Raw genomic sequence first — 16,228 nt, 5'->3', positions numbered from 1 at the left:
AGGGGGCTTAAAGGGGTGGGGGAGGGGCCTAAAGAGTGGGGGAGGGGCTTGAAAGGGGGTGGGGGAGGGGCTTAAAGGGGTGGGGCTTCAAATGGGGGAGGGGCTTCAAATGGGGGAGGGGCTTAAAAAGGGGCGGGGGAGGGGCTTCAAGTGGGGGAGGGGCTTAAAATGTGGGGGAGGGGCCTTGGAGAAAGAGGGAGGGGCTTAAAAACGGTTGGGGGGGTTTAAAAGGAAGGGGGAGGGGCTTAAAGTGGGGGAGGGGCTTAAAGGAGGAAACTTAAAGGGGTGGGGGAGGGGCCTAAAGAGTGGGGGAGGGGCTTGAAGCGGTGGGGGAGGGGCTTAAAGGGGGGTGGGGCTTAAAATGGGGGAGGGGGCTTCAAATGGGGGAGGGGCCTGAAGAGTGGGGGAGGGGCTTAAAAAGGGGCGGGGGAGGGGCTTAAAAAGGGGCGGGGGGAGGGGCTTCAAGTGGGGGAGGGGCTTAAAATGTGGGGGAGGGGCTTCAAGTGGGGGAGGGGCTTAAAAGAGGGGACTTAAAGGGGTGGGGGAGGGGCCTAAAGAGTGGGGGAGGGGCTTGAAGGGGTGGGGGAGGGGCTTGAATGGGGAGGGGCTTAAAAGGTGGGGGAGGGGCCTTGGAAAAGGGGGAGGGGCTTAAAAACGGGTGGGGGAGGGGCTTAAGAGAGTGGGGGAGGGGTGGGGAGGGGCTTTGAGGAAAGGGGGAGGGGCTTAGAAAGGTGGGGGAGGGGGTTAAAAAGGGGTGGGGGGAGGGGCCAGAAATGGGGGAGGGGCTTAAAGGGGGAGGGGGGTTAAAGTGGTGGGGGGAGGGGCTTAGAGGAGAGGGGGGAGGGGCCTGAAATGGGGGAGGGGCTTAGAGAGGGGGAGGGGCCTGAAACGGGGGCTGAGGAGGGGGGAGGGGTGTAAAACGGGGGAGGGGCTTAAAATGGGGGGAGGGGCTCAAAGGGGTGGGGGAGGGGCTTCAAAGGGGGTGGGGGAGGGGCTCAAAGGGGTGGGGGAGGGGCTTCAAACAGGGTGGGGGAGGGGCTCCAAGCGCAGTGGGCGTGGCCCCAACCCCCCCCCAAATACCCATGGGGGGGAGGGGATGGGCGTGTCCTATGACGTCATCGCCCCTCCCCCTCCCCCCCCCCCCCCCGTTTCAGGCGAGGCCCCTCCCCCGCGGCGGTCGCAGGGCGCCCCCTGGCGGGCGGGGCCGCTGCTGCTGCTGCCGGTGGACGAGCCCGTGCGGGCGGCGCCGCGCCCCTCCCCCCCCCGCCAGCGCCCCTCCCCCATCGTGCACCTCTGCAACCTGGTGAGCCGGGGGGGAGGGGCGGGGAGGGGGGTTTGGGGCGAATTCGGGAGGTTTTGGGTTTTTTTGGGGTCGTTTTGGGCGTTTTTTAGCAGTTTTTGGCCATTTTTGGGTCATTTTTTGTTGGTTTTTTGTTGTTTTTGGGTGGGTTTTGGGTCGTTTTTGGGTCGCATTGGGTCACTTAATTATTTTGGGTTGGATTTGGTTCATTTTGGGTCATTTTGAGTCGTTTTGGGTCTTTTTTGGGTGGTTTTTGGGTTGTTTTTGGGTCGTTTTTGGGTCGTTTTTGAGTCGTTCTTGGGTCGGTTTTGGGTCACGTTGGGTGTCTTAATTATTTTAGATCGTTTTGGGTCATTTTGAGTCATTTTTGGGTCGTGTCGGGTCACTTAATTATTTTGGGTTGGATTTGGTTCGTTTTGAGTCATTTTGGGTATTTTTTGGGTCGGTTTTGGGTCGTTTTTGGATCATTTTTGCGTCATTTTTGAGTCGTTTTTTGCGTCATTTTTGGGTCATTTTTGGGTCATTTTTTGTTCCTTTTGGGTCGTTTTGGGCAGTTTTTGGGAGTTTTGGGTTGGTTTTGGGTTGGTTTTGCCCCTCCCCCATCGTCACTCCCAAAACCGCCCCAAACCGCCCCAAACTGACCCAAACTGTCCCAAACCGCCCCAAACCGCCCCAAACCGCCCCAAACCGCCCCAAACTGCCCCAAACCGCCCCAAACTGACCCAAACTGCCCCAAATTGCCCCAAATGTCCCCGAGGCGCCCCTCCCCCCCCCCGCCAGCGCCCCTCCCCCATCGTGCACCTCTGCAACCTGGTGAGACGGGGGGAGGGGCGGGGAGGGGGTTTGGGGCGAATTTCGGAGTTTTTGGGTCAATTCGGGTCGTTTCGGGCGTTTTTTGGTCGGTTTTTGGCCATTTTTGGGTCATTTTTTGTTGGTTTTTGGGTGGGTTTTGGGTGGTTTTTGGGTCGTTTCGGGTCATTTAATTATTTTGCGTCGCTTTTGGGTCGTTTTGGGTCATTTTGGGTCGTTTTTGGGTCTTTTTTGGGGTTTTTTTGGGTCATTTTTGGGTCTTTTTTGAGTCATTTTTGCATCATCTTTGAGTCGTTTTTGGGTTGGTTTTGGGTCGTTTTTGGGTCGTTTTTGGGTCACGTTGGGTCACTTAATTATTTTAGGTTGTTTTGGGTCATTTTGAGTCGTTTTTGGGTCTTTTTCAGGGTTTTTTTTGCGTCATTTTTGGGTCTTTTTTGAGTCATTTTTGCGTCGTTTTTGTGTCATTTTTGCGTCGTTTTTGGATCGTTTTTGGGTCATTTTTGGGTCATGTTGGGTCCCTTAATTATTTTGGGTCGCTTTGGGTCATTTTGAGTCATTTTGGGTCACTTTGGGTGGTTTTTGCGTCGTTTCTGGGTCGTTTTGGGTTATTTTTGCGTCGTTTTTTGTCGTTTTTGGGTTGTTTTGGGATAATCTTTGGGTCGTTTTTGGATCATTTTTGGGTCATTTTTGGGTCATTTTTAGTTCCTTTTGGGTCGTTTTGGGCAGTTTTTGGGAGTTTTGGGTCGTTTTTGCCCCTCCCCCATCGTCACTCCCAAAACCGCCCCAAACCGCCCCAAACCGCCCCAAACCGACCCAAACTGCCCCAAACTGCCCCAAACCGACCCAAACTGCCCCAAACTGACCCAAACCGCCCCAAACCGACCCAAACCCGCCCCAAATTGCCCCAAATGTCCCCAAGGCGCCCCTCCCCCCCCGCCAGCGCCCCTCCCCCATCGTGCACCTCTGCAACCTGGTGAGACGGGGGGAGGGGCGGGGAAGGGGGTTTGGGGCGAATTCGGGAGGTTTTGGGTTTTTTTTGGGTTGTTTTGGGCGTTTTTTGGGTGTTTTTGGGTCATTTTTGTTGGGTTTTTGGTTGGTTTTTGGGTTGGTTTTGGGTCGTTTTTGGGTCGTTTTGGGTCGGTTTTGGGTCGTTTCGGGTCATTTAATTATTTTGCGTCGCTTTTGGGTCGTTTTGGGTCATTTTGGGTCGTTTTGGGTCATTTTGGGTCTTTTTGGATGATTTCTGGGTCTTTTTTGAGTCATTTTTGCATCATCTTTGAGTCGTTTTTGGGTCGTTTTTGGGTCGTTTTTGGGTTGGTTTTGGGTCGTTTTTGGGTCGTTTTTGGGTCACGTTGGGTCACTTAATTATTTTAGGTCGTTTTGGGTCATTTTGAGTCGTTTTGGTGTTTTTTCAGGTCATTTTCGGGTCATTTTTGGGTCTTTTTTGAGTAATTTTGCATCGTATTTGAGTCAGTTTTGTGTCGTTTTTGGATCGGTTTTTGGGTCGTTTTTGGGTCGTTTTCGGGTCGTTTTTGGGTCACGTTGGGTCACTTAATTATTTTGGGTTGTTTTGGGTCATTTTGAGTCGTTTTTGGGTCTTTTCAGGGTTTTTTTGCGTCATTTTTGGGTCTTTTTTGAGTCATTTTTGCGTCGTTTTTGGGTCATTTTTGGGTCGTTTTTGGGTTGTTTTTGAGTCGCTTTTGGGTCTTTTTTGGGTCGGTTTTGGGTCCTTTTTGAGTCATTTTTGCATCATATTTGAGTCATTTTTGGGTCGTTTTTGGGCTATTTTTGCGTCATTTTTTGTTGTTTTTGGGTTGGTTTTGGGTGGTTTTTGGGTCGTTTTTGGGTCATGTTGGGTCACTTAATTATTTTGGGTTGGTTTTGGTTCATTTTGGGTCATTTTGAGTCATTTTGGGTCTTTTTTGGGTTGGTTTTGCGTCAGTTTTGCGTCGGTTTTGGATCATTTTTGGGTCGTTTTTGGATCCTTTTGAGTCCTTTTCGGGTCATTTTAGGGTCATGTTGGGTCACTTAATTATTTTAGGTCGTTTTGGGTCATTTTGGATCATTTTGGGTCATTTTTGGGTCATTTTCGGGTCATTTTTGGATCGCTTTTTGGTCATTTTTGGGTCGTTTTTGCGTCGTTTTTGGGTCATTTTTGAGTCGTTCTTGGGTCGTTTTTGGGTCATGTTTGGTCTCTTAATTATTTTGGGTCACTTTGGGTCGTTTTGAGTCATTTTGGGTCGTTTTTGGGTGGTTTTTGGGTCATTTTGAGTCATTTTTGCGTCGTTTTTGGGTTATTTTTGAGTCATTTTTGCGTCGTTTTTGGGTCATTTTTGGGTCATGTTGGGTCATTTAATCATTCTGGGTTGGTTTTGGTTCATTTTCGGTCATTTTGAGTCATTTTGGGTCTTTTTTGGGTCATTTTTGGGTCATATTTGAGTCACTTTTGGATCGGTTTTGGGTCGTTTTTCGGGTTGTTTTTCGGGTCGGTTTTGGGTCGTTTTTGAGTCATTTTGGGGTCACTTGGAGTCATTTAATTATTTTGGATCGTTTTTGGTTCGTTTTGGATCATTTTGAGTCGTTTTGGGTCATTTTCGAATTGTTTTTGGGTCATTTTTTCGGTCGGTTTTGGGTCATTTTGGACTCGTTCTTGGTTTATTTGGAGTCGGTTTTGGGTCATTTTCGGATCATTTTTGGGTCATTTTTGGGTCATGTTGGGTCACTTAATTATTTTGGGTCATTTTTGGTTCATTTTGGGTCATTTTGAGTCATTTTGGGTCTTTTTTGGATCATCTTCGGGTCGTTTTCAGGTCATTTTTGGTCTTTTTCGGGTTATTTTTGGGTATTTTTTGGATCATTTTTGGGTCGTTTTTGGGTCGTTTTTTGGATTATTTTTGGGTATTTTTTGGGTCGTTTTTGGGCCGTTTTTTGGTCGTTCTTGTGTCATTTTTGGGTCATTTTTTGTGTCATTTTGGGGCGGTTTTGGGTCAGTTTGGGGCAGTTTTGGGAGTTTTTGGTTGTTTTTGGGCAGTTTCGGGTCATTTTGGGGCATTTTTGGAAGCTTTGGGGTTCTTTTTTGGTTGTTTTTGGTTGGTTTGGGGTCATTTTTGGGCCGTTTTTGCGCGCTTTGGGTCATTTTGGGGTCATTTGAGGCCATTTTGGGGTCAACTGAGTCCATTTTGGGTTATTTCGGGTCATTTTAGGGCATTTTGGGGTCAGTTGAGGCCGTTTCGGGTCATTTGAGGGCACTTTGGGGTCATTTGAGGGCATTTTGGGTCATTTTAGGTCATTTTGAGGTCATTTGAGGGCATTTTGGGTCATTTTGGGGTCAATCGAGGCCATTTTCGGTCATTTTGGGGTCAATTGAAGCCATTTTGGGGTCATTTGAGGCCGTTTCGGGTCATTTGAGGGCTTTTTGGGTCATTTTAGGTCATTTTGAGGTCATTTGAGGGCATTTTGGGTCATTTTTGGTCATTTTTGGGTCATTTGAGGCCATTTTGGGGTCATTTGAGGCCATTTTGGGGTCATTTGAGGGCACTTTTGGGCATTTTTGGTCATTTTGGGGTCATTTGAGGCCATTTTTGGTCATTTGAGGGCACTTTTGGTCATTTTTGGTCATTTTGGGGTCAATCGAGGCCATTTTGGGGTCATTTGAGGCCGTTTCGGGTCATTTGAGGGCATTTTGGGTCATTTTAGGTCATTTTGAGGTCATTTGAGGGCATTTTGGGTCATTTTTGGTCATTTTGGGGTCAATCGAGGCCATTTTGGGGTCATTTGAGGCCATTTTGGGGTCATTTGAGGGCATTTTGGGTCATTTTTGGTCATTTTGGGGTCATTTTTGGTCATTTTGGGGTCATTTGAGGGCACTTTTGGTCATTTTTGGTCATTCTGGGGTCATTTGAGGCCATTTTGGCGTCATTTGAGGGCATTTTTGGTCATTTTGGGGTCATTCGAGGCCATTTTTGGTCATTTTGGGGTCAATTGAAGCCATTTTGGGGTCATTTGAGGCCGTTCTGGGTCATTTTGGGGCCACTTTTCTCCTTTTCGGGCCATTTCGGAGCCGGTTTTTGGGGGGGATTTTTCGGAGGGGGGCAGGGCTCGGTCTGACCTTGCCCCTCCCCCATGCCCTGACTTGGCCACGCCCCCCCGTGTGCCCCTCCCCCCTCCCCTCAGGTGCGTCCCTTCACCCTGGGGCAGCTGAAGGAGCTGCTGGGCCGCACGGGGCGGCTCAAGGACGACGGATTCTGGATCGACCGCATCAAATCCCATTGTTTCGTCACGGTAGGGACCCCAAAAACACCGGAATTCGCCCCAAAAATCCCCCCCTGAAAAAAAAAAAAAACCCCCGGGGCAAAAAATGGGGGGGGGGGGTTTGAGAGGGAAAACCATAGAGTTGGTATGGGGGGGGGGTGTAGGAGATGGCGCCCCCTGGTGGCCGGGAGGACTCGGGGAGGGCAGGGAGGGAGCGGAGCCAAAAAGAGGCGAAATCGGCCCAAAAATGGGGTGGGGGAGGGGCTGGAGCGGGAATGGGCGGGAATTCACCCCAAATCTGCCCCAATTCACCCAACTTCTCCTAAATTTACCCAAATTCTCCTAAATTTACCCCAAATCTGCCCCAATTCACCCAAAATCTGTCTGAATTTACCCAAAATCTGCTCGAGTTCACCCAAATCCTTCCAAATTCACCCAAAATCTGCCCAAATTCACCCAAAATCTGCCCGAATTCACCCAAATCTGCCCAAATCCACCCAAAATCCTCCCAAATTCACCCAAAACCTGCTCGAATTCACCCAAAATCTGTCTGAATTTACCCAAAATCTGCTCGAGTTCACCCAAATTCTGCCCGAATTAACCCAAATTCTCCTAAATTTACCCAAAATCTGTCTGAATTTACCCCAAATCTGCCCCAATTCGCCCAAAATCTGCCCCAATTCACCCAAATCCTTCCAAATTCACCCAAAATCTGCCCCAATTCACTCAAAATCTGCCCGAATTCACCCAAAATCTGCCCGAATCTGCTCAAATTCACCCAAAATTCAACCAAATCCACCCAAAATCCTCCCAAATTCACCCAAAATCTGCCCGAAATACACCTAAATCTGCCAAATCCACCCGAAATACCCCAAAATTCAGCCAAATTCACCCAAAATTCAGCCAAATTCACCCAAAATCTGCTGGAGTTCACTCAAATCCTCCCAAATTCACCCAAAATCCCTCAAATCCACCCAAAATCCACCCCAAATCCTCCAAATTAACCCAAAATCCTCCCAAATCCACCCAAATTCACCCAAAATCCACCCAAAATCCACCTCAAATTTTTCCAAATCCACTCCAAATCCTCCAAATTTACCCCAAATCCACCCAAATCCCCCAAATTTTCCCAAAATCTCCCCAAAATCCCCCCAAAATTGTGATTTTCTGGTGTTTTTTGGTGTTTCTTGGTGCTTTTTGAGTATTTTTTGGGTTTTTTTTTCCGTTTTTTATCCATTTTTTTCCGGTTTTTAACATTTTCTCTCTCTCTCTCCTCTCCCATCCCAATTTTTCCCCCAAAAACCCCCGAATTTGGGCAATTTTGGGGCAGTACTGCTCGGTGGAGGAGTTTTTTGGGTGATTTCTGGTGTTTTTTAGCGTTTCTTCGGTGTTTTTTATCCGTTTTTTTTTGCATTTTTTAACATTTTCTCTCTCTCTCTCCTCTCCCATCCCAATTTTCCCCCCAAAAACCCCGAATTTGGGCAATTTTGGGGCAGTACTGCTCGGTGGAGGAGTTTTTTTGGGTGGTTTCTGGTGTTTTTTAGGGTTTCTTTGGGGATTTTTGGGGCTTTTTTGTGGTTTTCTGGCATTTTTTGTGTCTCTCTCCTCATCCCCCTTTTTCCCTTCAAAATCCACCCAAATTCTCCAAATTTACCCCAAAATCCTCCCAAAATCTCCCAAAATCCACCCAAATCCACCCAAAATCTCCCAAATTTTCCCCAAAATCCACCCCAAATCCTCCTAAAATCCACCCAAATCCACCCAAATTCCTCCGAATCCACCCCAAATCCGCCAAAATCCCCCAAATTTTCCCAAAATCCCCTCAAAACCCCCCAAAATTGTGGTTTTTTGGTGCTTTTTTGGTGTTTTTTAGCATTTCTTTGCCGTTTTTCGAGATTTTTTATCCGGTTTTTTTTGCATTTTTTAACATTTTCTCTCTCTCTCTCCTCTCCCATCCCAATTTTCCCCCAAAAAACCCCGAATTTGGGCAATTTTGGGGCAGTACTGCTCGGTGGAGGAGTTTTTTGGGGCTTTCTGGTGTTTTTTAGGGTTTCTTTGGGGATTTTTGGGGCTTTTTTGTGGATTTTTTTGTGGTTTTTTACCACTTTTTGTGTCTCTTTCCTCATCCCCCCTTTTTCTCTCCAAAATCCACCCAAAATTCTCCAAATTTATCCCAAAATCCTCCCAAATCCCCCCAAATTCACCCAAAATCCACCCAAACCCACCCAAAATCCACCCAAAATCCTCCAAATTCACCCCAAAATCCTCCCAAATCCACCCACATTTTCCCCAAAATCCACCCAAATCCACCCCAATTCACCCAAAATCCACCCAAATCCTCCCAAAAATCCACCCAAAATCACCCCAAATCCACCCAAATCCCCCAAATTTCCCCAAAATCACCCAAAATCCTCATTTTCTCTTGGTGTTTTTTGGTATTTTTTAGCATTTCTTTGCCGTTTTTCGAGATTTTTTATCCGTTTTTTTTGCATTTTTTAACATTTTCTCTCTCTCTCTCCTCTCCCATCCCAATTTTTCCCCCAAAAACCCCCGAATTTGGGCAATTTTGGGGCAGTACTGCTCGGTGGAGGGGTTTTTTTGGGTGGTTTCTGGTGTTTTTTAGGGTTTCTTTGGGGATTTTTGGGGCTTTTTTGTGGATTTTTTTGTGGTTTTTTACCATTTTTTGTGTCTCTTTCCTCATCCCCCCTTTTTCTCTCCAAAATCCACCCAAAATTCTCCAAATTTATCCCAAAATCCTCCCAAATCCCCCCAAATTCACCCAAAATCCACCCAAACCCACCCAAAATCCACCCAAAATCCTCCAAATTCACCCCAAAATCCTCCCAAATCCACCCACATTTTCCCCAAAATCCACCCAAATCCGCCCAAATTCACCCAAAATCCACCCAAAATCCACCCAAATTCACCCCAAATCCACCCAAATCCTCCCAAAAATCCACCCAAAATCACCCCAAATCCCCCAAATTTCCCCAAAATCACCCAAAATCCTCATTTTCTCTTGGTGTTTTTTGGTATTTTTTAGCGTTTCTTTGCCATTTTTCGAGATTTTTTATCCGTTTTTTTTGCATTTTTTAACATTTTCTCTCTCTCTCTCCTCTCCCATCCCAATTTTTCCCCCAAAAACCCCCGAATTTGGGCAATTTTGGGGCAGTACTGCTCGGTGGAGGAGTTTTTTGGGTGGTTTCTGGTGTTTTTTAGGGTTTCTTTGGGGATTTTTGGGGCTTTTTTGTGGTTTTTTTTGGGTTTTTTTACCATTTTTTGTGTCTCTCTCCTCATCCCCCTTTTTCTCTCCAAAATCCACCCAAAATTCTCCAAATTTACCCCAAAATCCTCCCAAATCCACCCAAATTCACCCAAAATCCGCCCAAAATCCTCCCAAAATCCACCCAAAATCTCCCAAATTTGCCCCAAAATCCACCCAGAATCCATCCCAAATTCTTCCAAATCCACAAAAATTCTCCCAAATCCTTGAAAATCCCCCAAATTTCCCCAAAATCCACCCCAAAAATCCCTCAAATTTTCGCAAAATCCCCCCAAAATCCCATTTTTTTTGCTGTTTTTTGAGACTTTTTATCCCTTTTTTTTGCATTTTTTAACATTTTCTCTCTGTCTCTCCTCTCCCATCCCAATTTTTCCCCAAAAACCCCGAATTTGGGCAATTTTGGGGCAGTACTGCTCGGTGGAGGAGTTTTTTGGGGCTTTCTGGTGTTTTTTAGGGTTTCTTTGGGGATTTTTGGGGCTTTTTTTGTGGTTTTCTGGCATTTTTTGTGTCTCCCTTCTCATCCCCCTTTTTCCCTCCAAAATCCTCCCAAATCCACCCAAAATCCACCCAAAATCCTCCAAATTCACCCCAAAATCCTCCCAAATCCACCCAAATTCACCCAAAATCCGCCCAAAATCCTCCCAAAATCCACCCAAAATCTCCCAAATTTGCCCCAAAATCCACCCAGAATCCATCCCAAATTCTTCCAAATCCACAAAAATTCTCCCAAATCCTTGAAAATCCCCCAAATTTCCCCAAAATCCACCCCAAAAATCCCTCAAATTTTCGCAAAATCCCCCCAAAATCCCATTTTTTTTGCTGTTTTTCGAGATTTTTTATCCGTTTTTTTTCCCTTTTTTTAACATTTTCTCTCTCTCTCTCCTCTCCCATCCCAATTTTTCCCCCAAAAACCCCGAATTTGGGCAATTTTGGGGCAGTACTGCTCGGTGGAGGAGTTTTTTGGGGCTTTCTGGTGTTTTTTAGGGTTTCTTTGGGGATTTTTGGGGCTTTTTTGTGTTTTTTTTTGTGGTTTTTTACCATTTTTTGTGTCTCTCTCCTCATCCCCCTTTTTCTCTTCAAAATCCACCCAAAATTCTCCAAATTTACCCCAAAATCCTCCCAAAATCTCCCAAAATCCATCCAAATCCGCCCAAAATCTCCCAAATTTTCCCCAAAATCCTCCCAAATCCACCCAAATTCACCCAAAATCCACCCAAAATCCACCTCAAATTTTTCCAAATCCACCCCAAAAATCCTCCAAATTTACCCCAAATCCACCCAAAATTCTCCAAATTTACCCCAAAATCCTCCCAAATCCACCCCAAATCCTCCAAAATCCCCCCAAAATCCCGTTTCTTTTGCTGTTTTTTGAGATTTTTTATCCGTTTTTTTTTTCCTTTTTTTAACATTTTCTCTCTCTCTCTCCTCTCCCATCCCAATTTTTCCCCCAAAAACCCCGAATTTGGGCAATTTTGGGGCAGTACTGCTCGGTGGAGGAGTTTTTTTGGGTGATTTCTGGTGTTTTTTAGAGTTTCTTTGGGGATTTTTGGGGCTTTTTTGTGGATTTTTTTGTGGTTTTTTACCATTTTTTGTGTCTCTCTCCTCATCCCCCTTTTTCTCTTCAAAATCCACCCAAAATTCTCCAAATTTCCCACAAAATCCTCCCAAAATCCACCCAAAATCCACCCAAAATCCATCTCAAATTCTTCCAAATCCACTCCAAATCCTCCAAATTTACCCCAAATCCACCCAAATCCACCCAAAATCTCCCAAATTTGCCCCAAAACCCACCCAAAATCTCCCAAAATCCCCCAAATCCACCCAAAATCCTCCCAAAATCCACCTCAAATTTCTCCAAATCCCCCCCAAATCTTTCAAATTTACCCCAAATCCACCCAAATCCACCCAAAATTCTCCAAATTTACCCCAAAATCCTCCAAAATCCCCCCAAAAATCCCGTTTTTTTTTGCTGTTGAGATTTTTTATCCGTTTTTTTTCCCTTTTTTTAACATTTTCTCTCTCTCTCTCTTCTCCCATCCCAATTTTTCCCCCAAAAAACCCCGAATTTGGGCAATTTTGGGGCAGTACTGCTCGGTGGAGGAGTTTTTTGGGTGGTTTCTGGTGTTTTTTAGGGTTTCTTTGGGGATTTTTGGGGCTTTTTTGTGGTTTTTTACCATTTTTTGTGTCTCTCTCCTCATCCCCCTTTTTCCCTTCAAAATCCACCCAAAATCTCCCAAATTTACCCCAAAATCCTCCCAAAATCTCCCAAAATCCACCCAAATCCGCCCAAAATCTCCCAAATTCACCCAAAATCCACCCAAATCCTCCCAAAAATCCACCCAAAATCACCCCAAATCCACCCAAATCCCCCAAATTTCCCCAAAATCACCCAAAATCCTCGTTTTCTCTTGGTGTTTTTTGGTATTTTTTAGCGTTTCTTTGCCATTTTTCGAGATTTTTTATCCGTTTTTTTTGCATTTTTTAACATTTTCTCTCTCTCTCTCCTCTCCCATCCCAATTTTTCCCCCGAAAACCCCCGAATTTGGGCAATTTTGGGGCAGTACTGCTCGGTGGAGGAGTTTTTTTGGGTGATTTCTGGTGTTTTTTAGGGTTTCTTTGGGGATTTTTGGGGCTTTTTTGTGGGTTTTTTTGTGGTTTTTTACCATTTTTTGTGTCTCTCTCCTCATCCCCCTTTTTCTCTTCAAAATCCACCCAAAATTCTCCAAATTTACCCCAAATCCACCCAAATTCACCCAAAATCCTCCAAATTCACCCAAAATCCACCCAAAATCCTCCCAAAATCCTCCCAAAATCCACCCAAAATCCACCCAAATTCACCCAAAATCCACCCAAATCCACCCAAATTCCTCCAAATCCACCCCAAATCCGCCAAAATCCCCCAAATTTCCCCAAAATCACCCAAAATCCTCGTTTTCTCTTGGTGTTTTTTGGTATTTTTTAGCGTTTCTTTGCCGTTTTTCGAGATTTTTTATCCGTTTTTTTTTCCGGTTTTTAACATTTTCTCTCTCTCTCTCTTCTCCCATCCCATTTTTTCCCCCGAAAACCCCCGAATTTGGGCAATTTTGGGCAGTACTGCTCGGTGGAGGAGGCGGTGGCCACGCGCGAGGCCCTGCACGGGGTCAAGTGGCCGCAGTCCAACCCCAAAGTGCTCGCGGCCGACTTCGCCCAGCAGGAGGAGGTCAGGGGGGGTTTTGGGGCCATTTTCGGGGGGTTTGGGCAATTTTGGGGGGGTTTGGGAGGTTTGGGGGGGTTTGGGGAGCGTTGGGGGATTTTTGGGGATTTTTTTGGGATTTTTTAAGGGGGGTTTCGGGGGGGATTTGGGGGGTTTTGGGGTTTTTTGGGGGGGTTTTTGGGAGGTTTTTGGGGGGATTTTTGGGAATTTTTTGGGATTTTTGGGGGTTTTTTGGGGGGTTTTTTGGGGGTTTTTTTGGGAAATTTTTTTGGATTTTTTGGGGGAGGTTTGGGGGTTTTTTGGGATTTTTTTGGGATTTTTTAAGGGGGGTTTTGGGGGTTTTTTGGGGTTTTTCGCGATTTTTTTGAGGGGATTTTTGGGGAGATTTGGGGGTTTTGGGGGGTTTTTTGGGGGATTTTTGGGAAATTTTTTGGATTTTTTGTGGGTTATTTTGGGGATTTTTTGGGATTTTTTAAGGGGGGTTTTGGGGGTTTTTTGGGGTTTTTTTTGCGATTTTTTTGAGGGGATTTTTTTGGAAATTTTTTGGATTTTTTGTGGATTTTTTGGGGGAGGTTTTGGGGATTTTTGGGGATTTTTTTTGGATTTTTTAAGGGGGGTTTTGGGGGTTTTTTGGGGGTTTTTTTGCGATTTTTTTGAGGGGATTTTTGGGGAGATTTGGGGGTTTTTGGGGGATTTTTTTGGATATTTTTTGGATTTTTCGGGGATTTTTTGGGGGAGGTTTGGGGACTTTTTGGGATTTTTTTGGGATTTTTTAAGGGGGGTTTGGGGGTTTTTTGGGGGGGGTTTTGCGATTTTTTTGAGGGAATTTTTGGGCAGATTTGGGGGGTTTTTGGGGGATTTTTGGGAAATTTTTTGGATTTTTTGTGGTTTTTTTGGGGGAGGTTTTGGGGATTTTTGGGATTTTTTGGGGATTTTTTAAGGGGGGTTTTGGGGGAGATTTGGGGGTTTTTTGCGATTTTTTGGAGGGGATTTTTGGGGAGATTTGGGGGTTTTGGGGGGATTTTTTTAGAAATTTTTTGGATTTTTTGTGGGTTATTTTGGGGATTTTTTGGGATTTTTTAAGGGGGGTTTTGGGGGTTTTTTGGGGCTTTTTTTGCGAATTTTTGGAGGGGATTTTTGGGGAGATTTGGGGGGTTTTGGGGGGATTTTTTTGGAAATTTTTTGGATTTTTTGGGGGAGGTTTGGGGATTTTTTGGGATTTTTTTGGGAGGGTTTTGGGGGTTTTGGGGGGTTTTTTGCGATTTTTTTGAGGGGATTTTTGGGGAGTTTTGGGGGGTTTTTGGGGGGGTTTTTTGGGAAATTTTTTGGATTTTTTGGGGATTTTTTGGGGGAGGTTTTGGGGGATGTTTGGGGATTTTTTGGGATTTTTTAAGGGGGGTTTTGGGGGTTTTTTGGGTTTTTTTTTGCGATTTTTTGGAGGGGATTTTTGGGGAGATTTGGGGGTTTTTGGGGGGATTTTTTGGGGAAATTTTTTGGGGATTTTTTTGGGGATTTTTTGGGATTTTTTAAGGGGGGTTTTGGGGTTTTTTTTTTGCGATTTTTTTGAGGGGATTTTTGGGGAGATTTGGGGGTTTTTGGGGTTTTTTTTGGGGGGTTTTTGGGGGATTTTTTGGGGATTTTTTAAGGGGGGTTTTGGGGGTTTTTTGGGGGGGTTTTTTGCGATTTTTTGAGCGGATTTTTGGGGAGATTTGGGGGTTTTTGGGGGATTTTTTTGGGAAATTTTTGGATTTTTTGTGGGTTTTTTGGGGGAGGTTTTGGGGATTTTTGGGATTTTTTGAGGGGAATTTTTAAGGGAGGTTTGGGGGTTTTTTGGGGGGGTTTTTTGCGGTTTTTTTGAGGGGATTTTTGGGGAGATTTGGGGGTTTTGGGGGGGTTTTTTGGGAGATTTTGGGGAATTTTTGGGAAATTTATTTCTAGATTTTTGGGGGATTTTTTGGGGGAGGTTTGGGGATTTTTTGGGATTTTTTGGGGGGATTTTTGGGGACTTTTTTAGGAATTTTTAAGGCTTTTTTCGGGGGAGATTTGGGAATTTTTGGGGGGTTTTTGGGGATTTTTTTAGGGAATTTTTTGGGGAATTTGGGGGAATTTTTGGGGGGGTTTTTTGGGGAGATTTGGGAATTTTGGGGATTTTCAGGGATTTTTGGGGGGATTTTTTGGGGGATTTTGACGGATTTTTTTTGGGATTTTTGGGGGAATTTTGGGCGTTTTTTGGGGGGATTTTGGGGAATTTTTTTGGGATCTTTTAGGAATTTTCAGGGATTTTTTGGGGAATTTGGGGAAATTTTTGGCGGTTTTTGGGGAATTTTAAAGGGATTTTTAGAGGAATTTTGGGGATTTTTAAGGGATTTTTTGGGAATTTTTGGGGATTTTTCAGGGATTTTTGAGGGGATTTGGGATTTTTTGGGAGGGAATTTTGGGGGGGGGATTTTGGGAATTTTTGGGGGATTTTTTGGAGAATTTTTTTGGGAATTTCGTAAATTTTTGGGGGAGTTTTGGGTAATTTTTGGGGGGAGTTTTTGAGTTTCTTGGGAATTTTTTGGGGTTTTTGGGACTTTTTCGGGGTTTTTTGGGGAATTTTGGGGGGGATTTTGGGAATTTTTGAGGGATTTTTTGGGGAGTTTTGGGGGAATTTTGGGGGGGATTTTGGGGGAATTTTTGGGGGAATTTGGGGAATTTTTGGGGGGATTTGAGGGAATTTTGAGTGGAATTTTGGGGGATTTGGGGAATTTTTGGGAATTTGGGGGGGTTGGGGTCACTCAGGGGTCACTCAGGGGTCACTCAGGGGTCACTCAGGGGTCACTCAGAGGTCACTCATTGGTCACTCAGAGCTCACTCAGGGGTCACTCAGGGGTCACTCAGGGTCACTCAGGGGTCACTCAGTGGTCACTCAGAGCTCACTCAGAGCTCAGGGTCACTCACTGGTCACTGCTCACTGAGGGTCACTCAGGGGTCACTCAGGGGTCACTCACTGAGTGGTCACTCAGGGGTCACTCAGGGCTCACTCAGAGCTCACTCAGGGGTCACTCGGCTCGCTGAGCGGTCACTCACCACCGAGCGGTCACTCACTTCTCTCTCTCTCTCCCCTCCCCTCCCCCCCCTTTTCCAGCTGGACTTCCACCGCGGCCTCCTCCCCTCCCCCGCTCCGGACGCCTCCTCCTGCTGCCCCTCCCCCCACCTCCCCCCCTCCTCCTCCTCCCGCCCCTCCCCCTCCCTCTCCGGCCCCTCCCCCTCGCTGCCGGGGGCCGCCTCCCCTCCCCCCCCGCCGCGGGGGGTGGGGGTGGGGGGAGGGGAGGCCTGGCCGTGGGCGGAGCGGGAGCGGGAGCGCTCCCGGCGGGAGAGGGCGCGGGAACAGCGGGAGTGGGACCGCGGC

The 16,228-nt window shown here is 46.2% G+C and overlaps 1 protein-coding gene across 1 annotated transcript; it reads left to right on the top strand.

Moving 5' to 3' along the window:
• Positions 1-1,096: 1,096 nt before the first annotated feature.
• LOC138101684 (apoptotic chromatin condensation inducer in the nucleus-like) lies at positions 1,097-16,057 on the top strand (the record flags this gene model as incomplete). Its single annotated transcript, XM_068999462.1, has 4 exons — positions 1,097-1,303; positions 6,284-6,391; positions 12,736-12,843; positions 15,965-16,057. Coding segments are annotated over exons 1-4 (516 nt in total), but the record flags the coding sequence as incomplete, so codon positions are not given.
• Positions 16,058-16,228: the final 171 nt, after the last annotated feature.

Source organism: Aphelocoma coerulescens, unplaced genomic scaffold (assembly GCF_041296385.1).
Source record: "Aphelocoma coerulescens isolate FSJ_1873_10779 unplaced genomic scaffold, UR_Acoe_1.0 HiC_scaffold_392, whole genome shotgun sequence".
NCBI classification, from domain to species: Eukaryota; Metazoa; Chordata; class Aves; order Passeriformes; family Corvidae; genus Aphelocoma; species Aphelocoma coerulescens.
Note: the sequence above shows the minus strand (reverse complement) of the source record. Positions and strands in the feature narration are given on the sequence as shown.